Source organism: Pelophylax lessonae, assembly GCF_965119305.1.
Source record: "Pelophylax lessonae genome assembly, chromosome: 3".
Taxonomy (NCBI): domain Eukaryota; kingdom Metazoa; phylum Chordata; class Amphibia; order Anura; family Ranidae; genus Pelophylax; species Pelophylax lessonae.
Genome location: NC_138770.1, coordinates 381,579,165 through 381,598,341, shown reverse-complemented (window position 1 = coordinate 381,598,341; position 19,177 = coordinate 381,579,165). Strand labels below are relative to the sequence as shown.

General features: G+C 45.9%; 1 protein-coding gene across 1 annotated transcript in view; it reads left to right on the top strand.

Moving 5' to 3' along the window:
• Positions 1-19,177, top strand: part of USP45 (ubiquitin specific peptidase 45) — a 333,185-nt gene that overhangs the window by 9,770 nt on the left and 304,238 nt on the right. Inside the window, exon 2 of the mRNA XM_082250245.1 lies at positions 15,276-15,384. Within this exon, the coding sequence (XP_082106371.1) occupies positions 15,282-15,384 (103 nt within the window). The 5' untranslated portion in view covers positions 15,276-15,281. The remainder of the gene's footprint in view (positions 1-15,275; positions 15,385-19,177) is intronic.

The window sequence follows — 19,177 nt, the reverse complement described above, 5'->3', positions numbered from 1 at the left end:
CTGGAGCGTTACAGAGCCCGAAAGGCATGACTAAGTACTCAAACTGCCCGTCTCGGGTGTTAAAAGCTGTCTTCCACTCGTCACCCTCTCGGATGCGAATAAGGTTATAGGCCCCTCTGAGATCCAACTTGGTGAAGTACTTGGCGCCTTGTAACCGGTCAAAGAGTTCTGTAATCAGGGGAAGAGGGTAACGGTTCTTTACAGTAATGCTGTTGAGCCCCCGAAAGTCTATGCAAGGCCTAAGGGTACCGTCCTTCTTCGCAACAAAGAAGAATCCTGCTCCGGCAGGAGAAGAGGATTTCCTGATAAACCCTCTCTGCAGGTTCTCCTGGATATACTCTGACATGGCTAGAGTCTCTGGAGGGGAGAGAGGATAGATTCTTCCCCTAGGCGGCGTGGTGCCAGGTTGCAAGTCAATGGGGCAGTCATATGGCCTATGTGGAGGCAACACCTCCGCCTGTTTCTTGCAAAAAACGTCTGGAAAATCCGCATATGGTTCAGGCAGACCGGGAGGAGGAGAAATAACAGGTGCAGACTTGACTCGTACCGACTTGAGACATCTGCCGAAACAAGCCGAACCCCAGCTTCGAACCTCTCCGGAGTTCCAATCCAGAACGGGACAATGGCGCTGGAGCCAGGGCAGACCCAAGAGGAGTTCTGAGGTGCAATGGGGTAACACAAAAAACTCCAATCGCTCAGAATGCAGGACTCCGATGTCCATCTGGAGGGGTTCTGTACGGAACTGCACCATACCGTCGAGTCTCTCTCCATTAACTGTGGAGATGAAGATGGGCTTCAGTAAACGAACCACAGGGATGTGGAACTTGTTCACCAGTGAGGCGTCGATGAAGTTACCGGCTGAACCGGAATCCAGAAAGGCAGAGGCAGCAAAGGAGATCTTGGCGGACACGGAAATCCGCACGGGTACCGTAATGCGTGGAGAGGAGGTATTCACACCTAGCAACGCCTCTCCCACGTTGACTAGGTGCGAGCGTTTCCCTGACGCGGTGGACGGAGAGGACAGTCCTTTAGAAAGTGCTCAGTACTGGCACAGTACAAACAGAGGTTCTCGTCTCTACGGCAGTTCCTTTCTTGCGTGGTCAGGCGAGACCGATCCACCTGCATGGCTTCCTCGGCGGGAGGCCCAGAAGGGGGTTGCGGTGGAGGCTGGAAGATAGGCGCCAGACGAGGAAAGCATCTGGGACGAGCACTTCCCTTTTCCTGTAGGAGTTCCTCCTGTCGCTCAGCAAAACGCAGGTCAATCCTGGTGGCCAAATGGATGAGGTCACTCAGGTTGGTAGGGACTTCTCGTGCGGCCAGGACGTCCTTTATGGCGCTGGACAAGCCTTTCTTAAAGGTAGCACAGAGCGCCTCGCTATTCCAGGAGAGTTCCGAAGCCAGGGTGCGGAAACGGATAGCATAGTCTCCGACAGAGGAACTCCCCTGGGACAAGTTCAATAACGCAGTCTCTGCTGAGGCAGCCCGGGCTGGCTCCTCAAAAACACTCCGGAATTCCACAAAGAAACTCTGGACACTGGCAGTGGCAGGATCGTTGCGGTCCCAAAGTGGTGTAGCCCAGGCCAGGGCCTTCCCCGAAAGCAGGCTAACGACAAATGCCACCTTGGCTCGCTCCGAGGGGAACTGGTCAGCCGACATCTCCAGGTGAAGGGAGCATTGGGATAAGAATCCGCGGCACAACTTGGGATCACCGTCGTACTTGGCCGGCATGGACAGACGGACTCTAGAAGTGGCGGCGGCCACAGGCTGCGGTGGTGAAGCAGATGCAGGCGGTGGAGGCGGCTGCTGCTGTGCTGGAAGAAGCTGCTGCAGCATGGCGGTCAACTGTGCCAGCTGTTGACCTTGCTGAGCGATCTGCTGCGACTGCTGGGCCACAACTGTAGTAAGGTCCGCGATACTAGGCAGAGGCACATCAGCGGGATCCATGGCCGGATCTTACTGTCAGGGTCCGGACTGGTAGCAGGAGCGGTGCAGGGAGTGGATCCGCTGTGTCAGTGAGGGATTGGCGTGGACCGTACCGGAGGATCGGTTCTAAGTAGTTACTGGTTTTCACCAGAGCCCGCCGCAAGGCGGGATGGGCTTGCTGCGGCGGTAACTACCAGGTCGTGTCCTCTGGTAGCGGCTCAACCTCACCGACTGCTGATATAGGCGTAGTACAAAAGGGACAGGCAGAGGCGTAGTCAGACGTAGCAAAGGTCAGGGCAGGCAGCACAGGTTCAGAGGCGATAGTCGTTAGCAAAGGGTTCGGCAACAGGCAAAGGATTACACAAATAACGCTTTCACTAAGGCAACAAAGATCCGGCAATGGCTGGAAGGGGCAGGTCACTTATATAGGAAACAGGAAACAGGTAACAGGAAACAGGAAGGGAGGTTTGGACCAGGCACCAATTACTGGTGCACAGGCCCCTTAAATTTCAAACGACCTGCGTGCACGCGCCCTATGGTGCAGGGGCGCGCGCTCCGGGAACCATGTGAGCGGGGAGCGGAGGAGGGAGCCGGAGCGGGCACAGGTGAGTGGATCTGGAACGAACGCTGCGAGCGCTCCGGTCCAGAAGCAGGGACCGGAGCGCTCAGCGTTACAGGGGTATGTCTCTATCAGTTTTGCACATCGAGAGACTGAAATTTTTGCCCATTCCTCCTTGCAAAACAGCTCGAGCTCAGTGAAGTTGGATGGAGAGCGTTTGTGAACAGCAGTTTTCAGTTCTTTCCACAGATTCTCGATTGGATTCAGGTCTGGACTTTGACTTGGCCATTCTAACACCTGGATATGTTTATTTGTGAACCATTCCATTGTAGATTTTGCTTTATGTTTTGGATCATTGTCTTGTTGGAAGACAAATCTCCGTCCCAGTCTCAGGTCTTTTGCAGACTCCATCAGGTTTTCTTCCAGAATGGTCCTGTATTTGGCTCCATCCATCTTCCCATCAATTTTAACCATCTTCCCTGTCCCTGCTGAAGAAAAGCAGGCCCAAACCATGATGCTGCCACCACCCTGTTTGACAGTGGGGATGGTGTGTTCAGGGTGATGAGCTGTGTTGCTTTTTACGCCAAACCTAACGTTTTGCATTGTTGCCAAAAAGTTTGATTTTGGTTTCATCTGACCAGAGCACCTTCTTCCACATGTTTGGTGTGTCTCCCAGGTGGCTTGTGGCAAACTTTAAAGGACTTTTTATGGATATCTTTAAGAAATGGCTTTCTTCTTGCCACTCTTCCATAAAGGCCAGATTTGTGCAGTATATGACTGATTGTTGTCCTATGGACAGAGTCTCCCACCTCAGCTGTAGATCTCTGCAGTTCATCCAGAGTGATCATGGGCCTCTTGGCTGCATCTCTGATCAGTCTTCTCCTTGTATGAAATTTATGTTGAAAATAATGTGCCTCCAGACAGCAGCTATCTGGGCCATTATATATAGCACCTGATGGTGCCCCTATCCTTAAATTATATCATTAGAATGGAAGGGTTGGGAGACAAGGATTTCGGGCACAGAACTTATAAAAAAAATGCACTTTTTATTAAACAAATTATTTATAAAACATACACTGTTGCAGGCAGATAAGTTTTCTACATTGAAAACAAGACCCATACACTGGTCTACATCATAAAATACATTAGCTCATGAGGTATTATGCCTCAAATTTGCATGTAATATATATGTACAGAAAGATTTACAATTAGTATAGGTCATGACATGGCGGTGGTTCCCCATCCGGGGAGGACTCTGTGGCGTTCAATACAGCTCAATATGGGCATCCAGTACTTGTAGTTTGGGCCCAAAACTTTACACCATATGTGTTTTACTTTCTAACGACCGATATAACACATGGGGTGATTACCCTCATACCTATGTGAATATTCGTCCTCCAGTATATGAGCTGTGTGGTCACTTAATAGTCCTCCTCGTTAACTATCAGAGAATTCTGAGATATACAATGTACAGATAAGTCAAATAGTATGCTCCAGACGAAGCTTTCCACAGAAAAGCGAAACATGTTGAGCAAAAACGTAAAGTAATGTATGATGTAAACCTACTACATTTCTCAGCTGACCCTGTTGACCGGCACCTCGACTATTCGGGTATCCTTTGGCAGGAATCTCCTGATTTGAAGTATACTATGTCTGACCTATACTAATTGTAAATCTTTCTGTACATATATATTACATGCAAATTTGAGGCATAATACCTCATGAGCTAATGTATTTTATGATGTAGACCAGTGTATGGGTCTTGTTTTCAATGTAGAAAACCTATCTGCCTGCAACAGTGTATGTTTTTTAAATAATTTGTTTAATAAAAAGTGAATTTTTTTTATAAGTTCTGTGCCCGAAATCCTTGTCTCCCAACCCTTCCATTCTCCTTGTATGAGCTGAAAGTTTAGAGGGACGGCCAGGTCTTAGTAGATTTGCAGTGGTCTGATACTCCTTCCATTTCAATATTATCGCTTGCACAGTGCTCCTTGGGATGTTTAAAGCTTGGGAAATCTTTTTGTATCCAAATCTGGCTTTAAACTTCTCTACTACAGTATCTCGGACCTGTCTGGTGTGTTCCTTTATTCTTCATGATGCTCTCTGCGCTTTAAACGGACCTCTGAGACTATCACAATGAAGGTGCATTTATACGGAGACTTGATTACACACAGGTGGATTCTATTTATCATCATTAGTCATTTAGGTCAACATTGGATCATTCAGAGATCCTCACTGAACTTCTGGAGAGAGTTTGCTGCACTGAAAGTAAAGGGGCTGAATAATTTTGCACGCCCAATTTTTCAGTTTTTTATTTGTTAACAAAGTTTGAAATATCCAATAAATTTCGTTCCACTTCATGATTGTGTCCCACTTGTTGTTGATTCTTCACCAAAAATTACAGTTTTATATCTTTATGTTTGAAGCCTGAAATGTGGCAAAAGGTCACAAAGTTCAAGGGGGCCGAATACTTTCGCAAGGCTGTATATAATATATATATATATATATATATAATTTTTTTTTAGCAGAGACCCTAGAGAAAAAATGGCGATGGTTGCAATCTTTTATGTCCCCTTGTTTTTGCGCAGAAGTCTTTCAAATGCAGTTGTTTGGAAAAAAATATTCTTTAATGAATTTAAAAAAATTAACAGTAAAGTTAACCCAATTTTTTGTATAATGTAAAAGATGATGTTGCAGCCAGAATCGTGACATAATTGTGATCTTTATTCTAAGAAAAAAAATTGTGATTCTAATTTTATCCAGATTTGTGCAGCTCTAGATTGAATGAATAAAACCCATTTGTAATGTAGTGCCTATGTGGTTTTCCTCTTGGTACACCGGTTTCCTCCTACACTCCAAAGACATGCTGGTTTATTTGGTTGCTGCCTAAATTGTCCCCAGTATGTGTACGTAAGAATGTGAGTTAGAGACCTTAGATTGTAGGCTCCTTGAGGGCAGAGACTTTGATATACATGTAAAGTGCTGTGTAAATTGGCCACTCTATAGAAGTACCTGTAATAAATTCATAGTTGTCATTTGAATCTGCCTGATACACATTCAGGGTAGTTTTTAAATTTTTTAATTAAAGCAATATCTTAATTGTTGGCTATATGCTTAACTCCAATGAAAAGGTAAGGACTGAGCAATTTCTGGCACAGAGGTTGTAGAATGCAATGGTAGTATAGATGGGAATGAGGTCGACTCAGAAAGTACTGTACTAACAGGCTATTGTGTGAGGTCTGTCAGTGTCTTGTCAGGCATATTGTAACTGGGCTTTTTTGTGGCATTGGTGCAGTAAATGTGTCTTTCTGGCAACTCGACCATGCAGCTTTGTTCACGTATCGTCCTCCTTGGAAAAAAAAAAAAAACACATCATCTATTTCCTGAGCAGCCTGTTTTTCTCCTGAGGTTAGCTGTGGGTTTTTCTTTGTATCCCGAAGAATTCTTCTGGCTGTTGTGGCTGCAATTTGTCTTGGTCTACCTGACCTTGGCTTGGTATCAAGAGATCCCCACATTTTCCACCTCTTAATAAGTGTTTGAAAAGTACTGACTGTACTGTACTGACTGGGCATATTCAAGGCTTTGGTTATCTTTTTATATCCTTTTCTATCTTTAAAAAGTTTCATTACCTTGTTAGGCAGGTCTTTTGACAGTTCATTTCTGCTTTTCTGCTCCACATAGCTCAGTATCTAGCCTGCTCAGCGCATCCACATGAGATCTAACAAACTCATTGACTATTTAAAGTAAACACTGCCACTAATTGCAATTTAAAAAGCCACTGATGTGGGAGATGAACCTTTTATTTGCCATTTAACCTGTGTGTGTCACTTGTCATGTACCTGGTCTGAGGCTGATTTGGCGGAGGGGGGCTTCCCTTGTGGCTAAGTGCCAAGCACTCCTGAAGGTGAGAAGAGGGAGTGCTAGGCTCAGAGAAGCACGGGTGCTGTTTAGATAAATCTGCTGGCAGTACAGCGGAACTGGATAGCTGTCAGTTGATTAGTCAGGACAGATGGCAGGACTTCAGTAGCCCCTGGAGATGTAGTGGAACCAGGGCAGCGGCCACAGGCAAGGTGGCACTTGAGGAAGAAGCAGGATCAGGCTGGCAGGGCTGGACTAAAGAAGCATAGTTAGGATGGGCACCGGTATCATACACAGGAAGACAAGCCAGGGAGTGGTCAGATGCGTGGTCAATAACAGAGCCGAGTTCATTCACAGGGATCCTGTGGAGCAAGCAGAAGAGTAGTCAAGAACAAGCCAGCGTCATGCACGGTAGAACAAGAAGACAAGAGTCCTTAGAGCAAGCCAGGGTCAAAACCAGGGATCAGGCAGCAGAGAAGCCAGAGGCAAGCCGGGTCCAAAGAATACAGGAAACGCAGGAGCAAGGAGCACTAGTAGTTGAAGATCATCCAGCAAAGTCTAATGCAGCCACTGACTTGGATAGGGCGTTTGATGCCAGTTCTGGCAGCACATGTGTGTGAATGTGTGCAAGTGCAAACGTTCACACTGGAGCACATTTCTGCGCAGAGGAGCACAACCATGTAATGTATTGGCAACTATGCCAAGTCTTTCCCTCAAACACATGCACATTTTTATACTTCTGTCTCCTTTTCAGCACATAATCATGTTTTTCTCTGTCGCTCATTGACAGACGTAGTCTTCTTGATTCACAAGAACTGGGTTATGTTGTCTCCGCAGGAGTAGGACTAGGCAGAAAGAAAAAACGTTCTGGCTCCAACCTAGGGGCAGTCCCAGAGGGTATATCCTCCCTCTCTCTGCTACAAGGCATCAGTTTTTTTTCTGTCTAGTCAGGAGTAAGGACCTAAGTTCCTTGCTGGGATCTCTGGTCCTGGCAAGATTTTTTTTAGAAAAAATATTTTTTAGGTAGTTTTCTCCAGTGTTTTTTTCCTGTGAGATCTTCAAGCAAATACGCCGGACTGGGCGACACTAGTGGTCACCCCAGCCGGCCTACGAGCGTGCGCAGACCATTGCATCGCGCTTGGTCGGCCGCGACACATTCAAGTAAGTATGCGGGGCCGGGCGACGGGCTGGATGTTGAGATCCAGTGGTCACCCCGGTTTCTGCCTACGAGCGCGTGCAGACCAGAGCTCCGCGCTGGGTCGGCCGCGACGGAGTCCCATTGGAGGGACTGACCTTGCGAGTTAAAAGTCTCGCTTGGACGCCAGGAACCAGAGAGTCGAGGCGTCCGGAGTGGTCCACAACCCCCCACCCCGGTGGAGAGGGTATTGTGAAGAGAGGGTGCCTGTCGGTTCGGTATGGTGAGTAAACATTCCCTTTTTTCCTCGTTATGAGGCAGTATGAATTATGGGCCCCTCCATACATGGTCAGTATCTGTCTGACACTAAAAGTCCCCCTTGTAAATACAGCATGTGTTTGGTGGGAAGTGGACTTGGTTTGAGAGCTAACACTCTACCCAGCAGACTCTAGTATTACAGCAGACATAGGAGGTATAATCCTACCTTAATTGTAGTGTACCTCCTGCAGATCGATAAACCGCCATTTAGCAGAGATGCAGGTGGATGTGCTGGGAAAAACGATTTCGGCAGTCCGCCGCCATTTTGCCGTAGACCGGGTGCATGAATGTCCTCAGGTCACGCCGACCGCCATGTTTTTCGAGTCTATTGTCTCCTGTATGGGGACGGCCATGTTTGATGAGCCCAGCTACCTCGTGGAGAGCTGGGAACGCCGGAAGGCGTACACAGGGGGCGGAGCTACGTCCTTCTACCCGGGAAAACTAACACAGCTCTTTCCAGTCTGTAAAAGACAGACGCTGACTGCAGTTGGTTGGAAACTTCTCTGCATCGGGTGGTGAGCCTTGAGGGTCCCTCTCTCTCTCTGTGGGGATCGAGAAGCAGGTACTCTGAGGGGCGCTATTGCGCTAGGGGGATACACATAAAAAAAAAAAAAAAAAAAAAGTTTTTGTTTTTTCTGGCAGAGGTGTCCTGAATTAACATGGACCCTGCCACTCATGTATCTCCACCGGATCCCCTCGAGGTGTCTGCAGGATCCTCCAGCACCCCACTGACGGTTGAATCATTGTCAGCTATTATGGAAACTTTTGTGTCCCGGGTGGAAGTGGCTTGTCAGGGACAGGGTGCAAGAAAGCGACCCCCGCCTAACCCCTTATTATCTGAAACTTCGGATTCAGAATCTGAGCCTATTTCTGCAGTTGCAGGTACTTCATCTGGGATTGGTGTCTCGGGTACTGTCTCTTCAGACAGTGAGGAGGATGTTTCGGCATCAGCCATAGCCCGAGAGGAAGCGTTGGTAAACGCACTCATTGTATCTGTTCAAGAAACCTTAAGATTACAGGGTATTCCGTCGGAAATAGCTGAAACTGAAATCCCCTTTGGGACTAAAAAACGCATCAAAGTAGCGAAGGTTTTTCCATTGCCCAAATGTTTTGGCAATCCAATCAAAGAAGAATGGAGTCTGCCAAAACGCACTTCTGCTATTTCTAAACGCATTAACAGGCGTTATCCGTTTGAGGAAACCCTCATTAAGAAATGGACAGAACCACCTGTGGTGGATTCACCAATTGCTAGATTGAATAAAGCCACGGTTATTCCTTTAGAAGACGCTCCGTCTTTTAAAGGTCCAGTGGATCGCAAGATAGAAGCTATGTCTCGCACCATGTTTTCCTTGATTGGATCAGCTTTCAGACCAATAATTGCTATTGGACTGGTTTCGCAGACTGTAACTGAATGGACCCAAATGATACAGGGGTTACAGTTTGTGTGTGATGCGGCGTTAGACGCCACTCCATTATTGGCGCGAGCATCAGTTTCAGCAGTGGTTCTCAGGCGTACACTGTGGCTAAAAGGTTGGTTAGCCGACCAAGGTTCCAAAAAAGCATTGGCTAATATCCCCTTTTTAGGAGAGCGTCTATTTGGAGACAACTTAGATGAGATCATTAAGGATCTCACGGGAGGAAAGAGCACCTTTTTACCGCAAAATGTTAAAGGTAAAGGACCTCGTCAAAGACGAGGGCCTTCTTTCTCTGCTCACAAAAAGTTTTTTCGTCCCGCGGGTGAAAAAATTAAGTCCTCCAAAGCTCTTTCAGGAGGCTTCAGGGGACGTTGGTCGGGCAAGCAAAAGCCCGCCCCCTCCAGACCTGAAGATAAATCGTCCAAAGCCTGAAGGTGCGCCCCCACCCATAACTGGGGTGGGGGGACGTCTTCGCCGGTTCCCGGATCCATGGCTTTCCAGAATCCCGGACAAGTGGGTTTGCGAAGTCATAAGGTCAGGGTACAAGATCGAGTTTCGATCTCTCCCACCGGCGCGATTCTTCCCTTCCAATATCCGACTATCCCCGGATCGTCTAGAAGATCTACGGAGAGCAGTCACGGATTTACTACAACAAGGAGTGGTAGTCCACGTTCCTTGGACAGAACTTTTTCAGGGGTTTTATTCAAACCTATTTACAATACCCAGGAAAGAGGGCAAAGTGCGTCCAATTCTGGACTTAAGGGCACTCAATTCCTTTCTCAACATAAGAAAATTCAAGATGGAATCCATTCGCACAGTAGCAGCCTTCCTGCATCCAGGGGATGTCCTAGCGTCCATAGACATCAAGGACGCCTATCTTCACATTCCCATTTCCGCAGGACATCAGCAGTTTCTACGCTTTTCCGTAGAAAAGAACCACTATATGTTTGTGGCGTTACCTTTCGGTCTCGCCACGGCTCCTCGGGTCTTCACGAAGGTGTTGGCCCCAATGTTGGCACTACTGCGCCAAAGAGACATATCGATTCTAGGTTACCTAGACGGTCTCCTACTTCATGCAGAGTCTCCTCAGACCCTGCTACAAAACATAGAAATTACTATAATTTCTTTACAGGAATTCGGGTGGCTGGTGAACCAGCAAAAGTCATTTCTGGTTCCCACCCAGAGGCTCGAATATCTGGGTCTAATTCTAGACACACAAGAGTTTTCCTTCCGGTAGGGAAACTCCGGAAGACTCAATCAGCAGTCCAGTTGTTACTATCCAACAGCTGGTCTTCTCTTCGAACTTGCATGAGGGTTCTGGGGTTGATGGTGGCTTCCTTCGAAGCAGTCCCATTTGCCCAGTCCCATACCCGAATTCTTCAGCAAGAGATTCTTCTCAGATGGAATCGGAATCCGGAATCCCTCGACAATCGGATCCGATTGAGCAAACAGACCAGAGAGTCTCTGGTCTGGTGGCTTCGGTCTCCGATGCTCAGCCAGGGAAAGTCATTTCTGCCAATATATTGGACGATAGTGACCACGGATGCCAGTCTATCCGAATGGGGAGGAATTCTCGGTCAGTTATCTGTCCAGGGACTTTGGTCCCTGGAAGAATCCAGGTTGCCGATAAATGTATTGGAACTGAGAGCGATCAGACTTTGTCTGATTCACTGGACCAAGCAGCTCCAGGGCAGCCCGGTTCGGATCCAGTCGGACAACGCCACGGCCGTGGCTTATGTCAATCACCAGGGGGGCACCAAGAGTGTCCGAGCGGCCAAGGAAGTGGCTTGCATTCTTCGCTGGGCGGAACGATTTGTTCCAGCGATCTCGGCGGTGTTCATTCCGGGGGTGGAAAATTGGCAGGCAGATTATCTCAGCCGTCAGACTCTGGATCAGGGGGAATGGTCCCTCCATCCAGAAGTTTTCCACCAGTTGTGCCTACGTTGGGGCACTCCGGATGTGGATCTGTTGGCATCACGATTCAACAGGAAAGTACAGAGATTTGTGGCTAGCTCCCGCGATCCTCTAGCAGAGACCGCAGACGCACTGATCGCCCCGTGGGGGCAATACCAGCTAATGTATGCCTTCCCTCCTCTCGGGTTACTGCCAAGACTTCTTCGCAGGATAGAGGAGAAAGGAATTTCAGTAATCCTGGTAGCTCCGGACTGGCCTCGCCGAGCGTGGTACGCCGACTTGGTCAGACTGGTGGCGGACGTCCCGTGGAGACTTCCTCTCAGGGAGGACCTACTGTCTCAGGGACCGATCTTCCATCCTGCTTTACGATCGCTGGCTTTAACGGCCTGGCTATTGAGACCCAGGTGCTGAAGGACAAATGATTGTCAGCTTCAGTTATTCCTACTTTAGTTAAAGCAAGGAAAGCGACTTCCAGAAAGATTTATCATCGCACATGGAAGTCCTACATTGCATGGTGTGAACCTCTGGGGTTCCGTCCACGGTCTTATTCGGTTAGTCGAATATTAGCTTTCCTGCAACAAGGGGTTGAGCAGAAACTGGCCTTGAGTACTATCAAGGGTCAGGTCTCAGCATTAGCTATCTTCTTTCAGAAGCCTTTGGCTACTCATTCCTTGGTGCGGAATTTCATCCAGGGGGTGCGACATCTGGCTCCGCCAGTGCGCGCGCCGTTACCACCCTGGGATCTTAATTTAGTGTTGTCGGTTCTTCAGAAACCTCCCTTTGAAGATATTAGGGAGATTCCTCTACCTACGTTGTCCCAGAAGGTGGCCTTCTTGGTGGCTATCACTTCTGCACGCAGGGTGTCAGAACTGGCCGCATTATCTTGTCGTTTCCCATATCTGGTGGTTCATAGAGATAAGGTGGTTCTTCGTCCGAATCCATCCTTCCTACCAAAAGTGGTTTCAGAATTTCATCTGAATGAAGAAATTGTATTACCTTCCCTGTGTCCTAAGCCCAGTCATCCTCGGGAGTTTGCTTTACACTCCTTGGATGTGGTCCGGGCGATCAGGGTATACTTGAAAACGACAGACTCGTTTCGCAAGACGGATTCACTTTTTGTGATCCCGGATGGACCCAAAAAGGGGTTGCCTGCATCTGCCGCGACTATTTCCAAATGGATCAGACAGACGGTGGTACAGGCTTATTCTATTAAGGGTCGGGAGCCCCCGTTCCCTGTTAAGGCGCACCCCACTCGGGCACTTAGTGCGTCATGGGCCTTTCGCCATCAGGCGTCAGTGGTCCAGGTGTGCAAGGCGGCTACCTGGTCGTCGGTGCATACCTTTACAAAACATTATAAAGTTGATGTAATGGCATCGTCTGATGCCTCGTTTGGCCGCAAGGTTTTGCAGGCCGCCATTTGAGGAGACCAGTGGTCTACCTCGAGGGTTTTTTTCCGTTGGAATTTTTATTTGAGTCTCATTCTTTGTTTATAATGAGCCTTTAAAACTTCTAGTTTGGCACCGGTTGGGCCTTCTAGATTGGATTTTGATTTCTGTCAATCCCACCCCTCATTTGTGGCACTGCTTCTGGATGTCCCAGTTCTTGTGAATCAAGAAGACTACGTCTGTCAATGAGCGACAGAGAAAATCGGATTTTTGTAAGATCTTACCTTAAAATCCTTTTCTCTTAGCTCATTGACAGACGTAGTACCCGCCCCTCTATCATTGAGTTGGGTTGGGTTAAATTCTCTGTTGCTGCTTTGTGACAGAACTGATGCCTTGTAGCAGAGAGAGGGAGGATATACCCTCTGGGACTACCCCTAGGGTGGAGCCAGAACGTTTTTTCTTTCTGCCTAGTCCTACTCCTGCGGAGACAACATAACCCAGTTCTTGTGAATCAAGAAGACTACGTCTGTCAATGAGCTAAGAGAAAAGGATTTTACGGTAAGATCTTACAAAAATCCGATTATTCAGAATAGCAATCTCACAGTACCAAGGCCAAACATTCCAGGGTATGTAAACTTTTGATATGGGCTATTTGATATGCTCTCTAGCCTGCAGGCATCAGAGAGAATTGATTTTGTTACTGGCACATCAGCAGTGAATTCAGTCTGAAAATTATGTTTGTCTTATGTGAAGAACCATTGATTTTAGTTGGGGTTTCTATGCTGAGCATTTCCTCCCTATGACATATGAACAGCCCATGTGGCTATAGAGTCACACATGTGGGCTTATACACAGTGGTAAATGACAGCCCATTCCCTCCTCTATGCCCACTAACCAGCTAAACACAATGGGGTAGGATATTACATGTCAATTAATGGTGGCTTCACCTCCCTCTTATTCTAAGACACAGGCTGGAGGGGCGTGACATAGCCTGTGACTGCCAGAAATCCGCCCACACCATGTCATTTCCACAAAATAATAAGATTTAATTTCAAATATATATTTGTATGACAATTTAAAACACTTTATTGATATTATGTATTTTTACTCTGTATTCAAAAGACTGTTTTCTTTTTCTTTTAAACATGTGACCAGCAGCAGAGGACTAGAAGTTCCTCCTGCTTATGTTTCCCTTCAGACAGGCTGGAAAAGATCTGAGTCATGTGATAGCTGTATATTGATTAGGAAAAAGGCACTTGTTTGTAATTAAAATAATTAGTGCCATTATCCACGTACAGAAATAGAAGGGACGATGTAAATTAAACTAGGTGATTTCTGTTGTTATGATTTAAAAAGGAGCCAAACAACTATGTGATAGTAAGTCCCCTAAGGGACCTGTGAGGCGACCTGGTCGCCTCACAGGTCGCTGTAGGTCGCCTCCCATAGGGAACCTGCGGACCCGTTCTAATAGGAGCGACACAAGTCGCTCCGACTTAGAAAAAGGGTCCGGGGGTTCTTTGGAGCGACCTGGAGGCGACCGCCATAGACTTCAATGTTATGAAGTTCGGGGCGGCCGCTCCGAGGTCGCGGCGCGCTGCTCGCACCGCGACCTTGGAGGTCGCGGTGCGAAGTAGCGTCGCTTGTACGTGAACGGGGCCTTAAAGGCCTCATACGATCACTATCCTAAATAAGACTTTTTTTTTTTTTTTTGGCATGAACAGTCATATTTTCAATATCAATGTCAAAATGTCACGGTTTCTGCCAGGGCACTTTTGAGCACAACTGTATCTGAGCATGCCTATGACCCAGGGCTGGCCCAAGACATGGTGCTGCCTAGGTCCAAGAATGAAATGCTGCCTCGAACCCCCCCCCCAAAAATAAAAATCACGTCCACCAAAAGGCCCCCCCCATTGATTATTTTATAGCATGGTCATTAAAACTAAAATAAAATGTATCAGGAAGTTAGATTTACATGCAACAGCAGCTTGTCTATATGCAGAATGTTTTAGGGGCTGCATTGTGGGGCGGGTGGGGGGGGGGGGGGGGTTAAGGGGCTGCTTTGTGGGGTATAGGGACAAAAAAACGAACAAAAAAAAAAAACCAGTGACAACTTTATTAAATATAAAATTCAGAAAATAGTATATATACTGTTTTCTTCCATACCTCACCACCGGACTCTTCCACCAAACACCCGCTGTCTGTCCTCATGTCACTCCTGTGTCTGCTGCCCTAGAAGATCCAGCCTGCCCTGTGTGAGATGGAGTACACTGATGTCATTGCGCACATTACAGTAATGTGAGGGACGTTCCCCTGAAGAGACGCTCCACCTCCTCATACTCATCAGTTTGTACTACAGGCGGCAGTATGAGATGGGGAAATGCTGCCCGTAACACGCCACAAACTGATGACACACAAAACTGCTGGAATAAAACTCTTGGGCGTCAATTTACTGCCCCTCTCATTGTGCCACTGGGTCCAATAGACCCAGCAGGACCCATGGTAGGGCCAGCCCTGCTATGACCTTTGCATTAGGCAGTAGCAACTCCCACTAAGATTCACCTAACTCTCTGGAGATGCTCTCTAGTCTGCAGGTATAGGAGGGAATTGTTTTTGTTACTGGCACATCAGCAACAAAGTCATTCTAAAAATTCTGTTTGCCCTATATGAAGAACCATTGATGTTTGTTGGAGTTTCTACAAGTCTGAGTATCGCCAGTGAAAATAAAATCTACTTTGTTATCTTATAAAATGTTCATCTCTGTTTTCAAGCTGCAAATGAAGGTAAAGGAGCCATCATCCTGGTCAGGTCCTGAGAAGGGGAGACGGAGTAGAAGAACAAATCGGCCACCAGATGAAGATTCCTCAGATGACATTGTTGGTATGGTTATAATTATTCATACATTAAGTAATAAATTCCATTTTGCACCACCTATTTATAGTTCATAAATAATAATGTTATACAGTATAGAGCTGAGAGCTCTAAGGACACATGCAGTTTGTATGCAGTACACATGTAACATTTGTGCTATTGTTTACAAGCATGGATGCTATTGGCCGCTGCTGCTGCTCAGGGCTGATATGCAGGTATCTCCAGTGTGTAGTCAGCAGCCTTGCATACTGTTGATGCTTACGTTCTTCATTGAATGAGGTGGCAGAGCATGTGTGAAATTACTTCCAGCAATTTCTAAATGAATGAAGGCTGAGGAAAGTCTGTGTATGCATCACAACCGCATGAATAACTCATTCAGTTGAAGGTTTAAACAGTAATAGCATATAATCAGTGGTTTTGGCACTGCTGGCTACACAATGATGATATTTACTTGGCAGCAGCGATGACCAATAGGGTCCATGTATACTGTACGGTTGTTAAAGTTAGCACAAAGTCTTACATTTTCTACAGCATACAATACGGTCCATATGCAGGACTGCAAATTCAGCTTTTTCTAATTTTGGTTTACATAGGTAAAGTGTCACTAAACCCACATCATAAAAAAACTATAACTATAAATGCCATATTACATTCATACTCACTCAGTCACTATAAGATTTGTTTTCTGTATTCTGCAAAAAAGCTGGTGGATCCTGCCGCTCTCTATCTCCACCTTCTTTTCATATCCCCGATTAAGCTAGGTATTTTGTGGTGGCAACTCTGCACATGCTCAGTTTTCAGTGAGTTGCTGTTCTAAACATTTCCTTATCGCATCTGAACAGCACATGTGACTATTCTGCAGGTATAAGACAGAATTTTTTTGTTACTGGCACATCAGCAACAAGTTCAATCTAAAAACTCAGTTTGTCTTGTATGAAGAACCATTGGTTTTTGTTGGGGTTTCTTTGCTGAGCATTTCCTCCCTATCACTTCTGAGCAGCCCATGTGATTATAGAGTCTCACATGTGGGCGTAAACCCAGTGGTAAATGACAGCCCACTCCCTCCCTCCTCCTCCATGTCCGCTAACCAGCTAAACACAATGGGGGCGGGATATTGTAGATTAATGGTGGCTTCACCTCCCTCTTATTCTAAGACACTGGCTGGAGGGGCATGACACAGCCTGTGACTTTCAGATATCTGCCCATGCCATATTTCCACAAAATAATAGGATTTCATTTCAAATATATATTTGTATGCCAATTTAAACAGTGTATTGATATTTATTTATTTTTACTCTGTATTCCAAAGGCTGTTTTTTGAACATGTGACCAGTAGCAGAGGACTACAAGCTCCTCCTGCTTGTTTCCCTGCAGACAGGCTGTGAAAGATCAGGGTCATGTGACAGCTGTATTCAATTTTTTTTTTTTATTAAAATAATTACAGTACCATCATCCACATACAGAAATGGAAGGGACTATGTAAATTTAAGATGTGTGTTTAATATTACTTTATTACTTTAACCACTTCCTGACCGCCCACCACAGTTTTACATCAGTACTTTGACGCTATCTACTGCCCTAACACCGGTATTGTTTTAAAACTGTGGGTGGTCCGCTTTAGCATAAGGGTGGTCCCAGCGGGATCACCATTATGGGCAGCGAGGGTGCCCCTTCCCCCCCCCCCCCACCGCCGCTTCCCGGTAATTTTCCCCGCTTACCGGACCCGCCAGGGGAAAACAATCTGGTCTGCTGTCGAGTGAGGGCAAGATGGCCCTGGAACACTGGCGCGACGTCATATACGTCGCTTCCTAGCAACCAATTTAAAGAGCCCATTTTTTCCAAGATGAAAAAAGTGACTTTATTTATTTTTTTCTTTTTTAGTGTAGATGTGAGATTTGAGGTCCTTTTGACCCCAGATCTCACATTAAAGAGGTCCTGTTATGCTTATTTCTATTACAAGGGATGTTTGCATTCCTTGTAATAGGAATAAAAGTGATCAAAACTTTTTTTCCCAAAAAATAGTGTAAAAATAAAAACTAAAATAAATAGGAAAAAAAAATAAATAATTGAAGTGCCCGTTAACTCGCGCACAGAAGCGAACACATAAGCAAGTCGCACCCACATATGTAAATGGTGTTCAAACTACACATGTGAGGTATCACCATGATCGTTAGAGTGAGAGCAATAATTTGAGCCCTGGACCTTCTCTGTAACTCTAAACTGGTAACCTGTAGACATTTTTAAAATGTTTAAGTACCAATGTTTGTTGCCATTCCGCGAGCATGCGCAATTATGAAGCATGACATGTTGGGTATCTATTTACTTGCCGTTACATTATCTTTCTCATTATAGAAAAAAATTGGGCTAACTTTACTGTTTTCTTATTTTTTAATGAAAAAAAAAGATTTTTTTTCGAAAAAAAAATTGCGTTTGTAAGACCGCTGCGCAAATACGGTGTGATAAAAAATATTGCAACTATCTCCATTTTATTCTCTAGGGTCTCTGCTAAAAAATATATATAATGTTTGGGGGTTCTAAGTAATTTTATAGCAAAAAAACCTGATTTTAACTTGTAAACAACAAGTGTCAGAAAAAGGCCCATATTAATATCCATATTAATTACAGATCTGTTTGCAGCAAATTGTACACCCATGTGCATGACCTCCAGTCTTGACCTCTGATGAATGATGAGTGCTCCTTGGTGCTTAGTTTAGAAGTATACAGTCCTATTTTGTTCTAAAATGTGTTAAAATGAGCAAAGAATGCTATGTCTGTGCATTTTGATGTAACAGTTTCTATGGGCAGTTGGTTCTGCCGGTGTAGCATCAAACATGGCATAGATGCATGGTTGGTCTCTAAATCTAATGCTGGCTATACACATGGCAGTTTGATTGCAATTTCAACTACTTTTAATCGGGTTTCTTGTAAAAAATAATTCAATTCAACCATTCTGATTTCCTGGTTGGGCATTGAATGAAGGGGTATTTAATTTCAGAACCCTCTTAAGGAACTGATTGAATGTTAAAAAAATTAATGTACATGACTTTTAAGCTCGTTTCACACTAGGGCGACCTGTGAGGCGACCTGGTCGCCTCACAGGTCGCCGCAGGTCGCCTCCCATAGGGAAGCTGCGGACCCGTTCTAATAGGAGCGACACAAGTCGCTCCGACCTAGAAAAAGGGTCCGGAGCTTCTTTGGGGCGACCAGGAGGCGACCGCCATAGACTTCAATGTTATGAAGTCCGTGGCGGCCGCTCCGAGGTCGCGGCGCGCTGCTCGCACCGCGATCTCAGAGGTGGCCCCGGGAAGTAGCGTCGCGGTAATGTGAACCGGCGCTCAGGGGGACAGATAAGTGATATATACATATTTTTTTTTTAATTCCTAAAACTTAGTGCTGTAAAAAAAGAAGTTAACTGAACATCTGTTGCTAAAAACCTGAAGTGCCTCCTTGACACTATCTCTATAAAAAAGGTTGGTTAGGGGTTCTTAATTTCTCTGGTTGCTACTTTAGAACATTTGCAAAAAAATGACTTTTACCAATTTCTGGTGACGTTGTTGCACAGTGCATCCATGCCCAATTAAGATGAATATTACCCAACTGAATCCAAATTAAGAGGATGACATAAAAGTCATGGGGGTGTTTAAGAGATCTGTGAACTTAACTGCTTTGCAACTCTTCAGTTTTATCCCCACGTTTCAAATTTGCTACTAGAATATTTGATGTGACTGAAAAATGTTCTCCCTATGGGCCTTTTCTTAGTTGAGAGTAACAGCAGCACACAAAGAAACAGCATAATGAGCTT